At 46.9% G+C, this 18,899-nt stretch overlaps 3 protein-coding genes across 5 annotated transcripts in view; 1 reads left to right on the top strand and 2 right to left on the bottom strand.

Moving 5' to 3' along the window:
* The first annotated feature begins 710 nt into the window (after positions 1–710).
* dyrk2 (dual-specificity tyrosine-(Y)-phosphorylation regulated kinase 2) lies at positions 711–8,645 on the top strand. Its single transcript, XM_068307234.1, has 7 exons — positions 711–920; positions 1,900–1,988; positions 2,670–2,985; positions 3,082–3,245; positions 3,352–3,741; positions 3,826–3,916; positions 4,075–8,645. Exons 1-7 carry the CDS (start codon positions 881–883, stop codon positions 4,719–4,721), a joined length of 1,737 nt encoding a protein of 578 aa, XP_068163335.1. The 5' UTR covers positions 711–880; the 3' UTR covers positions 4,722–8,645.
* A 3,103-nt stretch (positions 8,646–11,748) lies between these two features.
* LOC137589464 (interferon gamma-like) lies at positions 11,749–13,490 on the bottom strand. 3 transcript variants are annotated; one of them, XM_068307243.1, is made up of 4 exons: positions 13,326–13,490; positions 13,155–13,226; positions 12,471–12,716; positions 11,749–12,061 (listed from the first exon to the last, which is right to left on the bottom strand). In XM_068307243.1, exons 1-4 carry the CDS (start codon positions 13,449–13,451, stop codon positions 11,912–11,914), a joined length of 594 nt encoding a protein of 197 aa, XP_068163344.1. In that variant the 5' UTR covers positions 13,452–13,490; the 3' UTR covers positions 11,749–11,911. The 3 variants fall into 3 exon arrangements, with proteins under 3 accessions (XP_068163344.1, XP_068163343.1, XP_068163345.1); XM_068307242.1 differs by having other exon boundaries at positions 13,155–13,490; XM_068307244.1 differs by lacking the exon at positions 13,155–13,226.
* Positions 13,491–18,532: 5,042 nt separating this feature from the next.
* il26 (interleukin 26) overlaps positions 18,533–18,899 on the bottom strand; it is a 1,558-nt gene continuing 1,191 nt past the window's right edge. Inside the window, exon 5 of the mRNA XM_068307324.1 lies at positions 18,533–18,812. Within this exon, the coding sequence (XP_068163425.1) occupies positions 18,726–18,812 (87 nt within the window). The 3' untranslated portion in view covers positions 18,533–18,725. The remainder of the gene's footprint in view (positions 18,813–18,899) is intronic.

Raw genomic sequence — 18,899 nt, 5'->3', positions numbered from 1 at the left:
TCTGGATCAGTCGTGTTTACAGAGGAAATTGAATTTTTTAAAGGAATTAGAGATGTTCTGTTAACAAGATTTACTCAAACATTCAAACTAAATAACTGATGAACTACATATCCCAGGTTCCCCAGCTGTAGTTGATCCACTAAATGTCACAAAATCCACCAACAGACAAACAGCCGCGTGACAAGAAACGGAAACGAGGATCCCCAAAAAACAGAACCTCCAAAAAACAAAGGTTGGAGCTCACCTGAGTAGGACAGGTGTGGTGCCCTCCCTGGTCGCTCCAAAGACACCCCCGTGTTGACCGGTCCGAATTGTTCCACGAATGTTTTTGTAGGATCAGCAGATTCTAGACCCCCCCCCCACCTTAATGAAGGTGAGTGACCACGCCCCCCTGACAGGTGAATCCGGACGATTAATTAACGATCATCCTTACCGGTCACGGTGGGAAAATCACCTGTGAGAACAGTTTGTTTTGTTTGTATCTGTGGACACCTTGAATTATTATTATTATTTATCTGATACATTAATGAGCTTTAATTCCAAAAACTAATTATTTAACTGTTAATATTAACAGTTATATATTATAAATATTAACTTAACATTTATAACGTATAAATGATGAAGTTCAACTTTAATCGTCTTTCATAAAAAATAAAAATAAAAAATCTGACGTTTAACCTAATTTTGTCCTCAAATATGACGTCATAATGACCAAAATAAACACAACACGCTCCAGACCAGTTGGGGGCGCGCATGCGCAGACAACCATTGAAGAAGAAGAGGAGGACGAGGAGGAGGAGGAGGAAGAAGAGGAGGAAGAGCTCCAGGTGGAGGAAGAGGAGGCGTCCCGTCCGTCGGTGTCCAGAGAAGAGCGGCCGCCATGTTAACCAAGAAGCCCGGAGCCTCGGTCCTCCCGACGGGTGAGCACCGCGTCTGTAGCCGCTGTCAGGGCGCCCGGACCCGGTCAGAGTAGCGGGACACGCCGCCGGTCGTCCCCCGGTTAGCTGCGCTTTGATCCGGCCTCACCAGCCGGAGGGGAGGCTGGGGGAGCTGCGGCTAACGGACGGCTAACTGACGGCTCGGCTTCAGGGGCTTTAAACGTTAAACCATCATCAATAATCCCAACCTTTAATCCGATTAGCGGAAACGAGCTCGCGACCGATCGATCAACCCGTCTTCTTCTCCGGGGTTTATTTTTAGCTAGCGCTAGTTAGCTGCTAGCTCGCAGTGGTCGGGACTCTGGGTCACCTGAAGTCCTCCCGGAGTCCCACCGCCCGAACCGGTACCGAGTCACGACGGATCAATAACCCGCTGCACGCGCGCTGACGTCACCCCGTGAAAACAGAGTTTATTATTCCCAAAGAACGTTAGCAGCAGGCTAACAGTAGCAGGAACAGGCTTCCTGCCGATGAGAGAGAATGTAGCGTTTATAACAGATGACAGTAACGTGACCAGTGTTTATAACATGATATTGACGCGAATACAATGTTTATAACAGATGACATTAAAGTGAATACAGTGTTTATAATAGGTGACAGTAACGTGAATACAGTGTGTATAAGACGGATGACATTAGCATGCATGTAGTGTTTATAACAGACGACATTAACACGAATAGTGTTTATAACAGACAGATGACAAACATGAATACAGTGTTTATAACAGACAGATGACAAACATGAATACAGTGTTTATAACAGACAGATGACAAACAATACAGTGTTTATGACAGATGACATTAACATCAATATAGTGTTTATAACAGACAGATGACATTAACATGTAGTGTTTATAACAGATGATATTAACATGAACACAGTGTTTATAACACACAGATGACCACAACATAACTGCGGTGCTAAGCTAAGCTAACTTGTTGCCCCCCCCCTCTGTTTCCAGGGAAACCGGGTGAGGTGCTGGGCGGCACTAAGACGACATCACCTGTCGCTCTGCCGCGGCTTCACAACAACAACCACAACCCCGTGACCGTCAGTGATTATTGATTACCTCCAGTTAGATGAAGACACCTGACGCTTTGATCAGTTTGGCGTATTGATTATGTACTGATGATACATGTTTGTAAGAAGTCAGATCAGATGAATATGAATTTGACTGCTGGCCTATTGATCACTGATCAGTATTTCCAAAGAGGACAAAAGAACCTTTTTTACATGAGGTGAATTTAAAGTCCTGTCTGTGCTAACGATCGACCAATCAGTGGATCAAAGATCAATTCAGCTTAATTTAGCTTAAAGGAAACAGAAATTAATTGTTGGCACAAGATAAGATACACCTTTAGTAGTTCCACAGTGGGGAAACTTCCAAATCAAAGGAAGAGACAGAAAACGTTGACGCCAGGACGCGTGTAGCGACGGTTAGCAGTGGGACTGTTAACCTGTGGCTAGCATGCTGTCCACATTTCAGTCTGCTGTCAGCTCTGAGCAGCAGTCAGCTGTAGCTGCAGGCTAATAATAGCCGCAGGCTCTGAGATGCTTTAAACAGCTGATTGGTTTATAGGCCGCTGTGAAGGACGCACTCAGGAACCCAGGAGCTGAGTTAGCGCTGGTTTACTGCCCCCGTTAGCGATAGCAGGACATAAAGACACATGAATCAGTTGTTATTAACTGTAATCAATAACTAATCAATGACTCGCTCCTCCTGGTCTTCAGGGCATCCCTAAAGCTGTGGTGTCGGACGCCGTCCAGCTGTCGTCGCAGCTGTTTGAGGACAACAAGCGTCCAGTGCTCACCTCCCAGCCCAACGGCCTCGCCCCCATTAGCTCCACCCGCCAGGTGCTACCGCCGCCGGACCGCCATACCGCTGCCTCAGACCCCGCCCGTCACTGCCGGCAGGGCAGCGCCGCCTCCAACAAGACGACAGACAGCAAGCCAAAGTCCACCGCCATGACACCAGAGCAGTCCATGAAGCAGTTCATGTCCAAGATGTCATCATTCGAGCACCACGAGGTGTTCAGCTACCCGGAGGGTGAGTGGGCGTGGCCTCCATTGGTGGACAGTCGCAAACCCGTCACCTGTAGTGGCGACGACTGGGGTTCTTACGACTTTCTTGTTTTATCCTCAGTGTTCTTTGTTGGTCCGAATGCCAAGAAGAGGTCAGGGGTGATGGGCGGAGCCAACAACGGTGGCTATGACGACGATCAGGGGTCCTACATCCACGTTCCCCACGACCACATCTCGTACCGCTATGAAGTTCTGAAGGTCATCGGCAAGGGCAGCTTTGGACAGGTCCGGTATAGTGGTAGAACTAGTAACACTAGTACTGCTGGTACTACTAGTGCTACTAGTACTGCTACTGGTCTTTATCCTGAGAGTGCTCCTTCTCCTCCTGCAGGTGGTGAAGGCCTTCGACCACAAGACCCAGACCCACATCGCCCTGAAGATGGTCCGCAACGAGAAGCGCTTCCACCGCCAGGCGGCGGAGGAGATCCGCATCCTGGAGCACCTGAAGAAGCAGGACAAGGACTCCACCATGAACGTCATCCACATGCTGGAGAACTTCACCTTCCGGAACCACATCTGCATGACCTTTGAGCTGCTCAGCATGAACCTGTACGAGCTCATCAAGAAGAACAAGTTCCAGGGCTTCAGCCTCCCGCTGGTCAGGAAGTTTGCCCACTCCATCCTGCAGTGCCTGGACTCGCTGCACCGGAACCGCATCATCCACTGCGACCTGAAGCCTGAGAACATCCTGCTCAAGCAGCAAGGGCGCAGCGGCATCAAGGTATGCCCGGAGGACAAGGGTCCACGCGTTGTGTCACGACGCCCAGGCGTCCATTCATAGACCGTTCTGTCCATCTGTCCTCAGGTCATTGACTTCGGTTCCAGTTGTTACGAACATCAGAGAGTCTACACCTACATTCAGTCCAGGTTCTACCGAGCACCAGAGGTCATCCTAGGTGAGGGCAACCCACGATTCTAACTTGTTGGGTATTGCCTTAGCTTGTTGGGTATTGCCTTAGCTTGTTGGGTGTTTCTTTAGCTTGTTGGGTATGCCTTAGCTGTGGCTGACCTGTGTCCAGGTTCTGACTGGTTCTGACTGGTTCCTGTCTTCCAGGCTCCAGGTATGGGATGCCCATCGACATCTGGTCCCTGGGCTGCATCCTGGCAGAGCTACTAACAGGTTACCCGCTGCTACCGGGCGAAGACGAAGCCGACCAGCTGGCCTGCATCATCGAACTCCTGGGTATGCCGAGCCAGAAGCTCCTGGACGCCTCCAAAAGAGCCAAGAACTTTGTGTCATCCAAAGGGTATCCACGGTACTGCACCGTCACCACGCTCCCAGAAGGCACCACAGTGCTGAATGGCGGCCGTTCGCGAAGGGGTAAGGTACGCGGCCCGCCGGGCAGCAAGGACTGGAGCGCAGCGCTGAAGGGCTGCGACGACCCGCTGTTCCTGGACTTCCTCAAGCAATGTTTGGAGTGGGACCCCACCCTCAGGATGACCCCCGGCCAGGCACTCCGCCACCCGTGGCTGAGGCGGCGACTACCCAAACCCCCAGCAGGAACCACCACCACCGCTGAAAAGACCTCGTCCAAACGGAGTACCGCCCCTGACAGCGCTATCACCTCTATCTCCAAGCTTGCCAGCACCTCATCCACCACCGTGGCCTCCTCCGCCAAAACCAGGACTAACTTAGCGGCGATTACCGATGCTAACGGGAACATCCAGCCCAGGACAGTTCTGCCCAAGCTGGTCAGCTGAGAGTTAGCCCGTTAGCCTGTTAGCCGTGAGTTGGAACTGGTTGAAATCGGTTTGTCCGGTTCCTGGGAGCTTCTGGTTGTTGGGTGTTGGTCCTCACGGCGGTGGACTTGGGTTCAACGCGATCGAAGCTGAGCTAAAGGATATTTTACACGTTCAGACTCAGATTCAAGTTCAAACAGTTGCAGACAGGAAGTGACCTCATCAAAAGGTTGTTCAGACAATCAGAACACGTCAGTCCAAATGCGGTGGTGACCCAGGACACAAGGCTTTTGTTTCCAGCTCAAAATCTGATCAAACGATCGATTGATCGATTGATCAGACAACGAAATCAGCTCCCAGGTTAGGGTTATTGATCAGTCAAGTGTTGATCAGATTTAATCTGATGATACCGAGGTAACGATTAGCGTGCTAATCTCATTTTCATATCATCCTGAATTCTCATAATAAATCCAAAATGAATCTGTTAGCTGGCTAGCACTCTTTGCTAGCTGCTGTTTCACAGTCTGTAGCTAGCCTGTGCTAGCTCTGTACCTGTCAGCCAGCTAACTGTTACCTGGCTAGTCACTGCTACCGCTACTTGTATAGCGGACACTTTGCTACCTTTTTACCTTTTAACCAGCTAGCAGTTAGCCTAGCAAAGGTTTTAATTCATCGGCTAGGTATAGCTGGCTCACAATAGGCCTTTTTTGGCAGTCTGGGGGCTAGCCGTAGCCTTTGTTATCTGTAGCCTGGTTGCTGTTCACTGCCAAGCCTTACCAAGCACAGGTTTAGAGTTTAGCGGTTTTAATTTTTGTGACGCTACAGAGGTGGGAGGGGCTAAAAGATGTGTTCGTGTTCTGACGTAACGTGGGTACGGAAACTGTGAGGGTGAAATGAAGCTATTGTGACGGGTCAATGTTTTCAGGTTAAACTAATCTGGATTATCTTGTTAAAGTCTGACGCGTAAAATATTTGGATAATTTTAAATGTAAAAACAAGATCAGCTAGTTAGCTCAGTTAGCTGTTGCTAGCATGTTAGCTTCAGACGAGCTACATTGTGTCTGTATTTTATCAGCGCGGTCACATCACTAGAATATCCTTCATACGGTCCACGATCGGTTTTATTCAAGAACTGATTGATTGATTGATTGGATGATAAATGGATTAAAACAGAATTTGGTCCCAATCTGAACAAAAAAAGATTTTTATTCTGATGGTTTATTGTAACTTAACCCAGCAGTAAACTTTAGTTCCACTAAAAATAGACTGGATTACAGTAGACATAATTAGATTACACCTGACCTAGTGGCATCATGCTGGTTTAGATTAGATTTAATTAGATTAGACTGACTAAACTGGATTTTATTAGAAAAAATTAGATTGGAATAAAGTGTCTATGGTGCACTGGCCTCACGCCCTCAGTCAGCTGGGATGGTCTCCAGCTCCCCACGACCCGCCACGGCAGATAAATTGGTTGTAGATGAATGAATAAACTGGATTAGATTACAGTATATGAAAAGTAGATTAAACTAAACTGGTTCAGACTAAACTGGATTAAATTAGACTAAACTGGATTAGATGAGAAAAAACTGGATTAGATTCCTATAGTGTTCGTGGTCAATTGTTTTAAAAAACTCCAGATGGAAGGAAAATTAATATTGATCTGATCACCAGGGTTCAATGGTTAGTGATTATTGTCCCAGTTTATACATTTTTAGATAACTTGATGAGATCTATCAATAATCAAATGAATGGTGTAGGATAATCAATTCTGATCACTAGAATAACCGGGTTCAGGTACAACCTGGACCAATATTCATCAATGACACAGAACATGACCAAAATTGGTTTAAAAATATATTGATTCTCCATTGATCTTTGGGAACTTCACAGGTGCAGCACAGAGAAACCTGATATTGATCCGTATCAATCAACTTCTGTTAATTAGTTTAAAAAGAAATTGATAAACAGCCTTAGAGTCGAGCTTCAGATCAATGCTATTAATTGGTGATAATGATTCTGCCTGCATCAGATTCTCATTTGAGCTCAGAGGGTGAATGATCCCAGGTGATTGATCAGGTGAGTGTATGAAGGATATTTTAATGGACTGATCACTTAGCAGTCATTGATCTTGGATTGATTGGAACATATATATATATGTTAAAATGTCCGATCTGTTTATTGAACAATTCATTGATGTTGACACCGGTCAGATTACAGAGAAGGTGATTGATCAGGTGTTCAATTGATCAGGGTCACCTCAGCCAATCAAATGTACCGATGTGACTGAGCGCTGATGTCATCACAGACAAATCAATAATGGAGAAACAACCGATGATCAGTAGATCAGTATCAGTATATAGGATTGATCCGTCTAATGGGGGGGGGGGGTCTTATTTATTTATTTACTACAGTTGAGTATTTATTGATCTGATCTACACTGATCGTGTGTGTGCGAATGTTTGACACACAACGATCACCTGATGAAGGAGGAGGAACGGTGGTCATGGTAACATGTCCGAACGAAATCGGCGCAACGAAACTGACGATTTAAAACGCACAGATGCTAACCGCTCCACCCACCTCAGGGGAAGCCCCGCCCCTCCGGAACAGGAAATGGGAAGCGCCTTGAAGGAGGAAGTGGGCGGGACGGTTCCTGTCTGACGGTTGATCTCTAAGGATCAGATTGGTTGTGTTTGGTTTTTTTGTTTTTTTTTAATGAAACGACAGCTGACAGTCGTAACTTCGTGCCTTCAGTTAGTCATTGCCAAGCCACACCCCCAAATCACAGACCAGTGATGTCATCAAAACATGTTTGAGGTCAGTTAACGCGTCTGTAGCCGTGACTCAGTGATGTCATAGTTAACGTTGAATCCATCAGGTTGTGACGGCGATTAAACTCAAACATGAAATAATTTTTGTTTACCTCTTTATCAGAAATCAGCCGATTCATCGATCAATCGATTGGTTTATTAGACGAAACCGGAACCAGCAGTTCTGATCTGTTAGCGGTTTAAAGTCTGTCCAATAAAATGGTGTCAACTTTCGAACGTTTTTACAGCTAGTCGAACGACGCTAACGTGTGTGTGTGTGTGTGCGCGTGCGTGTGTGTGAGATGAAGGGGCGTGGCTGCACAAATCAACCACCTGTCACGTTTTGCCTCAGGACAGACGGGCAATACCTGCTGGCGACAGGGCTAAGCTAACACCCGTGGACTGCTAGCGCCTAGCCACTAGCTGCTGCACTGACATTTACTTTACAGTGAAGCTAACACTAGCCTTCTGCTAACTGACAGCAAGTAGCACTGAACTTCTTTCAGGGGGGTGGTGCTCATGTAAGCTGTTAGCATTAGCATAAATATAGAGTATTTCATGTTGGTACCTCAGACAGCTCAATTAGCATTATTAGCGTTGCCGTTGTAATTGTGGCTAACACCCAGGGCATTTGGTTGAATCTACCAAAGTGCTTTTTTTTTCCAGTGCTAGCTGAGAGCTAGCAGTTTAGACAGGAAGCTAGGAAGGGAGGCTAACAGGAAGATAACAGAAGGTCAGTCAGAGGTGAAGTTTGCCTGTCAGACGTTGTCGAGGGATAAACCGTACACTTGATATTTTTTATTAACGGCTGACCTCTCAGAAAAAAATATCAGAAAAAGAGCTGTAGCCTAATTAGCTTGCTAACTCGTTAGCATGCTAGCCACTGAGCCATGCAGCTCCTGTCGGGAAGCTGTTAGCGTAAAGCTACGCTGTATTCACGTGACGTTTGCCAGCTGTTCTGGGTTTTTTTTGGTGGATTTTATCTGTAAATAATTTTGAAAATGTTTGAAAAATAAAGTTTTGAGGGTTTGAATTTGCTGCTGTGCTTCACGGCAGCCAGTTTTACAGCGTTCTTTATCTACTGTACAGAAGTGGACAGTTTTCTAGTGAGCCTTTGTTAAATTTTATTGTGGTGGAAAAAAATAATTATTACTATTGTTAATAAAACTTTTATTGTTCACGTTTGTCTGTTTTTGTTTCAGCTCCTTTAATTCACCATGAAATCGAAATTTAAATTGCAACTTTGTGCCAAAGCCTCGTTTTCTACTGTTAAATAATTTAATTAATAATTTGAATTTCCTTAAATTGGGAAATTCAAAATGTTACATTTAATCTTTAATACCTGTATGTTACGTTTACTGATAAATGAAGTCCATGCGCCGCTCCTTCTGAACAAAAGCAGCGAAAACAATCATATAGTAAGGCAAGGTGAGCGTGAAACAAATGAATGGGGTTAGTTTACTGTCACTTCTTCTACGAAGAATCCTTGGCCGAATCCCTGGGATCACCAGCGCCCCCTACCATGAGGCAGGAGAACTACGTGCCTCATTTAGTGCCTTTTCCCAGCGGTTTCAGGACCGCTCAACTCCAGAAAGATGTTACACACATACAGTTATGGACAAAAAAAACACTACATTATATACATTAGCTAAATTATGGGAATTTAGTTCATAGATCAAACGTGTTTGAACATTTTAATAGCGACATATAGAGAGATAGCAATACAGTCTCACTGTTTAGCTACCAGCACAGCTAGTGGAGTCATTGATCAATCCATGGTGATCAATGACTCACCACAGGTCTCTTATCAGGATTTCAGAGGTAAATATGAAAATACTGAGATTTTGTGTGAAAATAATCTAAAATTGGTGACGTTAAACAGAAAATAACTTTATAATACGCATCACTGGATAAATATAACCATTTAATTTATTTTGTCCATTTTTATTGTTTTTCTGTCATGACAACAGGTGAGGCCGTGCCTCACCTTCTAGAAATGTTTCCATAACGGAGCGTCAAAGTCCCCCATCCTGATTGACCTGAGTCGTCTGAGTTGGGCCTGAAGGAAAAACACCCACGGAAAGTCGCTGATTAGCCCCCCAGCACAGACGCTTGATCTACCGTCAGATGGCAAAATGACGTTTAGACCCCACCCTCACCTGCTCACCCCCCCTTACCTACTCACCTGGCTGGAGGTCCAGACGCTTCCTGTCGGACACATCTTGAACGGCCATCTTCCCCATCAGGACCTCATTCCACAAAACGTTCCAGGACACCTGGACTCTGGATGTTTGGTCTCCAACAACCGTCATATCCGGGAGAGTGACGTCATCACGGGCTGTGGCCCACGCAATTTCGTGGAATGAGGAAGGCACCGCGACCCGACACTCGTCCTCACCTGCTGCGCATCAACACACCTTCTCTCACCGGACGTGACGTCACAGTTTTAAAGTCCTCCACTCCAGCATGTCGGAACCCGTAAGCAGAACGCGAGGGGCGGGTGACGTACCGGCGCAGAACAGCCCCGCGCGCACCTGACACCGGACAGTCACACACGTGCACTTTGAGCTCCATTCATTCCTTCATTCAGCTTCTCAACCTACGTTTCCGCGTCACGTGGGTTGTCTGAGCCTATCCCAGCTGACCTACGGGCGGGAGGCGGGGAGCTCGAACCCGGAACCAATGAATGAATGAAGTTCAACAGCAGCTGCTGTAGTTCAGCGGTTCGTCCACTAGGCGTCAGCAGAGGAGTGACGTCACTGAGGCCAGAGGAGCAGAGGAATCACGTGACGTGTGAACGGCGCTGCTTTTCTTCCATCAACTGTCAGAAATAAATGTATTGTAATTAATTGATTTATTGTTATGAATTTATTGTTATTTATCGATTCAATTTGATTTTCACCAAGAGCAACAAATTCAAACAGACCAACGGTTTTTGTTTCAATCACATTTTTATTAAATCTATAATAATAAAACATTGACCACATGACTTCTGTGAGGTGTCCGATCGGATGAGGAAGATGAAGAGGAGGGTCTATGGATTCCATTAAAGCATTTATTGTCATGGAAACATCAGGGGTCTGCTGGAGACATGGGGGACACCCCGGACACGTCACCAGCGCACCACCAGAGCAGAAACATCATTTAAATTTAAATATTCTTTTAGCTGTTCTGTTACTTCTTATTCTAGAAATAGCGTGTGTGTGTGTGTGTGTGTGTGTGTGTGTGTGAGATATTTTTATCTCTGCACAGTTGAACTACAGTTTGTCAGCTACAGAAGAGCTAACCTTAGTTTATTTTCTTTTTTCTTATTAGCGACCGTTAGCATGCTAATTCTGCTAACCTGAGCAGCATTAGCATGGGGACCATCTTGCAGCCTGACGACTACAGAAACTGATCTGAGGTGAGATATGTTTGCACATGTTTGTCTGCACCCTGCTAGCAGTGGCGGCGGTGTGGAGGGGGCGATGGTGGCGGCGGTGGCGATGATGCTGCAGATCCTCGTTTGCAGATGAATTTAAAGCTGCTTCCTTTCTCCTGCAAAAGCATCTGCAAAACGCTGACTCACACACACACACACAGACACACACACACACACACACACACACACAACGGCGGCGACCACAGAAGCAGCTGGGGGCGGAGCCTGACTCTTTTGTCATGGTTTCCTGAAGGTCCCGCCAGCCAGTTTGGTTCTTGCTGTAAGCGGGTTGCTAGCAAAAGACAACGTGTTAGCATCCTGCTACCATACGTCTGACCTTGTTGACCCCCACAGACGTGACATCTTCACTGACGGCCGCAGCTCAGATGTACCGCTCTGATCATGTGACCTCCTCCAGCGCTCGGTTGCCGGGGGAAACAGCCCGCGTTCTTAGAACTCGTCCAGACCGTCGAGTTTAGTTACAGTAAAGGAAGCACCTGACATTTACCAGAAGTGATGTCACAGGAAGTCCTGTGGAGGCTGTGGTTTGGGCGGGGGGGGGGGCTCTCAGCAACCGACCCGTCGGTTTCCATCCGATGGGTCGGTTTCCATCTGACGGGTCGGTTTCCATCTGACAGGTCGGTTTCCAGATCAATAAACAACCAATAAAAGCCGATTTTGTTTTGCAGTCAGTTGTATTCAGTTGAGCCAATCAATAAATACACAATAAATAATCAATCAATCAGGTTAAATAGACCCTTAAATACAAAATAAATATAGAAAATGACTTGTTATAAAAATACAAACAGCTAGGAAGACACTGGCTGGTGCTGAGAGAACGTCTATCATCATCTTCATCAGTTCTACTGAACATCAGGCTTTGTGCTCAATCCTACTCTATCGTCCAATCAGAGCACAGACACAGACTCAAGAATGTCATGTGACATTAAAACCGTTTCTGATCACATCGTTTCATTTTAGCCCCTCAGATGACCTTTGACCCTCTTTGCCTGCCGCCGCCGCCGCCTCCTTCGTTCCTCCTTGGTGTTGTTGGACAAGGAGCTCGCCTCCTCGTAGAGCCACGGCAGCTCCCACAATGCTTTGCTCTGGACGGTGACGTCATCCGTCTGAGGGACAGAGACGAGGAATAAGGAGTTCATCAGCAGCTCAGGACATCCCCAAAGAAGGCTTATGACCACTTATGAAGGGTTATGAAGGGTTATGAAGAGTTATGAAGACTACATACAGTGTATACCTACATAGACCTTTAAGACTATATATACCTACGTATATTAACCTTTCATAAGACTACATATACCTACATAAACCTTCCGTAAGACGACATATACCTACATAAACCTTTCATAAGATTACATATACCTACATAAGTCTGTCATAGGACTACATATACCTACGAAAACCTTTCATAAGACTACTTATACCATGATGTAAACCTACTTAGACCTGCATAGCCTCACATGTCCTGTGGCTAGAGGGCGTAGGCCTGTGTCGTGTCTGGCGTCTATGTCGCCCTACCTGGATGCGTCGTAGCGCCTGCAGCCCATTCAGGAGCTTCTGCTGCTCGTTGAACCGATGCCGCTTCAGTTCCTGGATCTTCTTCAGGATGTACCTCAGCTCCGTCTTCACATCACTCAGCTGAGCACCGTTAGCGTTAGCAACGGCGTTAGCGGTTGGGGGGTCAGAGGTTGGCAGCTGGATCAGCATCTGGCCAATCATCTTGTCGTAGGTCTCCAGGACGCCCCCCATGTACAGCATCCTGGCCTGAAACAGGAAGATGGATGAGACAGAACCCAAACAACCAGAAACTAAGACTGTTTTAAAGCAGCGGAAAAACTATGTGGGAGGGTTGTGGGGGTGGGGTGGGGGGTGAGTCAGAGGTCATTGGCCCCCAGAAACCACATTTGACACGATGATGGTTAATGCAACACCTGCGAAGATGTGGTGAGCAAAAAGTGAGTGGGAGGCTAAGCGGCTTCGCTAACACGTTCCACTGATCCAGCTGTTAGCAGCCAGTTAGCACAGAAGCTAATATTTCCCCCCTGTTGTTTCCATTGGTGATGCATTCAGGTGCCGTTCGGTGAGCTGCTGGTGGGATTTCCCCCACGCAGAGCCACGCTAGCTGTTTCCACCTGCACCCATGCTGATGCTAAGCTAGGCTAGGCTAGCACTGCCCCCCTCAAGCTCAGACAAGTTTTTTACCTCCAGTTTTCCGGAAGGCGGCTCCCGGGAAAACAGCGGCTTCCCGGTGAATATGGCTCTATTTGTTAACTTCTGCACAGAAACAGAAAGAAAACACAGGCGTGATGGTTTGAACACGCGGACAGTGAACGCAACACGACTGATTTGTCGGCACCGGGCGGCAGGACTCACCGTGATGCTCTTGTAGTAACGCAGGAGGTCATGGATGGTCTGGTTTATCTCCACCGGGATGTGGGATCCCCCAGCCTGACTCCAGGCCAGACTCAGGCAGACCAGCGCCGTCACCATGGCGATCATCCTGACTCTACTGGTGCTCACCTGTGGGGGCCGGGCGTGACTCGCTGCTGCAGGTAGGACCGTCCTGAACGTCTTCTGCTCGGCTGACAGAACTTTGTGTCTTTATAGAGAGGCAGAAAGGTCGAGAGACACCACGGCGCCTCGGGGAGAGCGAGTGACGATGGAGGTGTGAAAAACTGTGGTTGTTCTGTTTCCTTTAAATCACCCAACTTCACAGAAGAGGGTGAGTGGTCTCAGGCTGACAGCGCCCACACGCCAGGCTACTGACAGCTGATTGGCAGGTTCTGGGTAGACGGGTTCTCTGGAAAAGCCATCAGAACCCAGGACCCGACAGACATCCGTTGAAGAACGGCGGCGTCTCCCAGAGAATCATACAGCACCAATAAAGAACCTCCAAACTCTGTCCCCGCCCTCTTCCGGGTCACCCTGCACCCGATTAGTGTCCAGAATCTGGACGGTACTGGTTTGTTGGGTGGGTGTGTCTCGCTCAGGTGTTTCTGGGTGGGCCTCATGGGTGTGGTGGCTCCGCCCACTGGGACACAACGGTACAAACAACACGCGTGACGCGAATGTCACGTGACGCGAATGTCACGTGACGCGAATGTCACGTGACGCGAATGTCACGTGACGCGAATGTCACGTGACGCGAATGTCACGTGACGCGAATGTCACGTGAAGCGTCAGGGCCAATCACAGCCGGCCGCAGCAGGAACGATGGCCGCTGCCCCCCATTGACACAACGATTCACAGCAAATTCAATGTTGCAGCTAACTGCTAGTAGCAGCTAACAGCTACTAGCTGCTAACTGTTGTTGCTGTCAACTGATTGTACCTACTGACTGCTGTTGCTGCTAACAGCTACTAGCTGCTAGCTGCTACTGGCTGTGGACCGGAGGTGGAACCCAAACCTGGTTCCGTCCTGCAGGAGCTGGACTCTGGTGGACCGGGAACCCTGAAGGGTTCTAACGGAACCGGTTCTGCTGGAACTCATCAGGGTTTTAGTCCTAGAACAGTTGGACTTCCAATCGGCATCAAACCTCTGGACATCCTCAAGACAGGAAGTGATGTCACGAGGTGTCAGGCTTAGAGGAAACAGTGAATGTGTGTCTTTTCTTGTCAGCGCACACACACACACACACACACACACACACACACACACACACACACACACACACACACACTGATGCGTCCAGGTGGAAAACACCTGCTACTTCTGAGGAAACTCCCACAAACAGAAAGTGAAAGCTAACTCTTTCTGATAAATGGGACTTCCAGGAGCATCATGGGAATTACAGTCCTCCTCTAGACAGCCAATCACAGCACGGCATTCCAGTGGTTATCAGTAATTTTATATCAAAGCTTTAAAAAAAACCCACATGAATGAATGCATTGATCTGAATCAGCTGATTTGTTTTAACATGTGAGAAATGTTGCATTCAAGAACGCTGGAGAATTCAGTACCGTCTCACGTTATGTGTGTAAAATAAGGTGTTTAAAAAGGTGAAAAAGACAAACTGGAGCTGGAGGTTTTGTGCTGATGTCTGATTTTATTCAAACGAACAAGAAAAATAAATAAAGTTAAATTATTCATGAATAAAATACATTAAATTACCATAAAATTAAAAGTCCCTGTTCGACTAGATTGAGAAATGACCTGAGGTTAAATAATAAAATAACAAAATAAATAAAATAAACTGAAACTAAACTCCCTCTTTAATAATAAAACAGACATTTCAAAATAATTATTCAAAAATTTAGCTCGATGATGAGCAATGCTAAGCTAACTAGCACCAGAGGCTGATCCTGAGATTGAGGATTATCGGTCATGCGGCGGACAGGAAGTGGGCGGGTCCACACCTGTGATAGACAATCACAGAAGCTGCCTGGTAGACCTCCTTGAACTGCGCCAGCGCTTTCCTCTGGGCGAGCGGATCGTCCACCTGCAGGGGGCGAGAGAGTTCAGCAGCTTAAATCTGATTGGCTCTGAAGTCTGAAGCAATCTGAGGCAGCTAACATGTCGCTAACGGTGCTAAGTTAACCTTTATCTTGCTCAGTTTGCTGAGGACGTCGTTCCTGTCGTGGCACAGGCCGCTCTTCAGCTTCTCCGTCCTCTTCTGGAGGTCCTTCAGAACCAACACCACCTGGGACCGGTCCAACGGGGCCAGCTGGTCCAGGAGGGCCGGGGTCCCGGTCCCGTCCTGGACCGGCTTCAGGATGCTAGAGAGGATTTTCAGGTAGACCTCCAGGGTGGCGTTCATCAGGTGGACGTCTTCTGTTCTCTGTGGATCAGTTTATACACGCTGTCAATACAACGTAGAGGAATCTGGTTCTGGTTCTGGTTCTGGTTCAACTGAATCTCAATGAAAAGAAGCTGCATGTCAAACAGGAAGTGGAGCTTCTGCTCACCTGGCAGGTGGAGTTGATGCTCTGGATGACGGAGCTGAACAGAGGGTTGGTGACGATGTCTGACTGCTTCAGCTTCTGAAACACCAATTGAAACAAATGTGAACGCGCCGAACCGGTTCCACACCGGATCGCAGATCCGGCAGTCCTGTCACGATCTGAGGCTTAAGACGTTTTGTTTTCACAATTTATTCCCACTTAAACTCTTTGAATCAATTGCGACACGTCTGCTGTTTTAATAAAGTTTAATTTAAATTTAAATTTAAACTGTATCCTCTGTGAGACGACGTTTAAAGTTCTAAAGCCCAACCAGATGGTTTCACCTGGACTCACAGAGGTCGCGACCGCGACAGAAATGTCAGTCAGACCATATTTTTTATATTTTCTTTTAATCGATTAATCTATCGATCTATTGATTTATCGATCTACTTTTTTTAATAATTTAATTTACACAGAAATCATCAGAAACATGCTAACGCTGACGACGTGGCCGCAGCCCTGTGGGACGCCACGGGGAAACTCACCAGAATGTCTGTGATGGACTCATGGGTTCGAATCAGCTTCTCCGACAGGAACTGGATGGGACTCGCCCATGAAGACGCCGCTCCCAGTAAGACCAGTAAGATCAGGGGACACACCGAACTGCAGCGCCAAGACATACCGGACCTGTTCAGGACAGACGAGCTGAGAAAGTTAAGTTGTCTGATCCCTGGTTCGATATATATACAGCTGTGTGAGCGTGTGTGTGTGTGTGTGTGTGTGTGTGTGTGTGTGTGTGTGTGTGTGTGTGTGTGTGTGTGTGTGTGTGTGTGTACCTGTGGTCTGTGGGCTTTCAGTAGCATCAGACAGTCTTCTCTAAAACAGGCGTCTTCTGCTGTTAAACAAGACACACACACACACACACACACACACACACACACAAACACACACACACACACACACACACACACACACGCAGGACAATCCCTGGTTATGGTGGTTTAACTGGAGACCAGTTTCCTCAGAAACCTGGAAACCTGACGACGACATCAAAGCCGCGCCGCGTTACTGACGCTCACTGGACTTTTTAAATAAAGTTTCTTCGAAGACGAGGTTCCTCGAGTTCTCGCGAACCGAATCCCAACAGAACCGACAGATTGATGACATCACAGGTGGGAGGTCGTTTGCCGAGTCATCACATCTGTCCAGGATGGGGCCTCAGACTCCTCCTCTTTGCTGACACACCTGAAGGCCTCGATCGTGTTGAGAATCAGCGCCTCCTGCAGGAGAACGCTGGACTGACGCCTACAGGTCAGGGGGGAGTGGACACATATAGAACCTCTAAAGTTCCACCAGGTCCTACTCCTGATGGTCGTTATGGGTGTGGGTGGGGGTCAGAAATGTGTTCCTGGGGTGAGGAACATGTGAAGAACCTGGATGCATCTGAACTCACCAGGAAGTGATTCACCCCGACCGCAGTCGGGGAGGCGGTGCGTCTGGCGGTCCAACAGTCATCTCTGAACCCCCCGAGGTCTAATGGGGAAGACCCCCCCCACCCACACCCCCTCCAAGAATGTTCAGAGAAGGTCAGGAGGCTTCTGGTAACGTCCCTCTGAAGGCGTCGTCTGTTCCACCAGGAACACCAGGGCGGGGTTTGACTCACTTTGACTCATGATTCATGATTAAGCTGCAGGAATGAGAGGTGACATCATCATTAAAACGGTGACATCATCGTACAGGTGAAGGTAAATCATCTCAAAGTTCTTCCACCTCTTCATTTTGTGTACATTAAAACTAGTCCAATCTGGTGCTAACAACGCTAATCAGGAGGCTAACAGGCCGACAGCGCCACCTGCTGTCTAGGGGCTGAGGTGGGAAACTCTTCCTCGCACTGACTGAACCACAGGAGGCTGCAGTGCCTCATCACAGCCACTAGAGGGAGGCGTCAGTCTGACCTCATGGTTCCCCAATCACAAGCAGACTTCACTCTTATACTGTTCCCAATAAACTTTATTAACGGATTAACGGGCAATCTGAATATAAATACATCAGATCAAAATATATTAATATATAAAAAAATACTTCCTGCTGCTTTCAATCAGTGCAAGTTTCACTCAAGTGCAACAACAACAATAATAATGACGATAATATTAACAATAATAAAAATTAATAATAATAATTTACGGTATCAATAAAGTTTAGCCACGCCCCCAGTGGAGAGAATGAAAGACTCCAAACAGAAACAATAAGTCCTAAAAAAAGTTTCTACTGCAAAAATAAAACTTAAAAGTTAAATGATGATGGTGATGGTGATGATGGTGATGATGATGGTGATGATGATGATGATGATGATGATGATGATGATGGTGATGATGATGGTGATGATGCTGATGATGATAAATGATGATGATGATGATGATGATGATGGTGATGATGATGATGATGATGGTGATGATGATGATGATGGTGATGATGGTGATGAAGGTGATGAAGATGATGATGATGATGATGATAGTGATGATGGTGATGATGGTGATGATGATGGTGATGATGATGATGATGATGATGGTGATGATGATGATGATGATGATGATAGTGATGATGGTGATGACAATGATGATGGTGTTTGGGTGATGATGGTGATGATGATGATGATGATGGTGATGATGATGATGATGATAGTGATGATGGTGATGACAATGATGATGATGGTGATGATAATGATGATGATGATGGTGATGATGGTGATGACAATGATGATGGTGGTGATGATAATGATGATGATGATGGTGATGATGGTGATGACAATGATGATGATGATGGTGATGATGGTGATGAAGGCGATGAAGGTGATGATGGTGATGATGATGATGATGGTGATGGTGATGATGGTCTAGATGCTGTGATGCTCTGCTAACTCGTCCAACCACCTGAGGATGAAGGTGAATTCTCTGACAGCCTTCAGGACTCGTTGTCTCCTCTGCAGTCGGACAAACCAGTAACTAGTAATGCTGCTAGTAACCGTGGTAACAGGTAGGACTACTGGTTTCTGGTAACCGTGGTAACA

This window comes from Antennarius striatus, chromosome 22, assembly GCF_040054535.1.
Source record: "Antennarius striatus isolate MH-2024 chromosome 22, ASM4005453v1, whole genome shotgun sequence".
Classification (NCBI taxonomy): domain Eukaryota; kingdom Metazoa; phylum Chordata; class Actinopteri; order Lophiiformes; family Antennariidae; genus Antennarius; species Antennarius striatus.
Note: the sequence above shows the minus strand (reverse complement) of the source record. Positions and strands in the feature narration are given on the sequence as shown.

Excerpts from the sequence above, each read along its gene's own strand:
- LOC137589464 (XM_068307242.1), bottom strand. The coding sequence starts at position 13,451 with ATGATCGCCATGGTGACGGCGCTGGTCTGCCTGAGTCTGGCCTGGAGT. Across the intron at positions 12,717-13,154 it reads CGCCTTCCGGAAAACTGGAG|GCCAGGATGCTGTACATGGG; the intron begins GTAAAAAACTTG and ends TTCCTGTTTCAG. Across the intron at positions 12,062-12,470 it reads AGGCGCTACGACGCATCCAG|ACGGATGACGTCACCGTCCA; the intron begins GTAGGGCGACAT and ends TCTGTCCCTCAG.
- dyrk2 (XM_068307234.1), top strand. The coding sequence starts at position 881 with ATGTTAACCAAGAAGCCCGGAGCCTCGGTCCTCCCGACGG. Across the intron at positions 921-1,899 it reads AGCCTCGGTCCTCCCGACGG|GGAAACCGGGTGAGGTGCTG; the intron begins GTGAGCACCGCG and ends CTCTGTTTCCAG. Across the intron at positions 3,917-4,074 it reads AGCACCAGAGGTCATCCTAG|GCTCCAGGTATGGGATGCCC; the intron begins GTGAGGGCAACC and ends CCTGTCTTCCAG.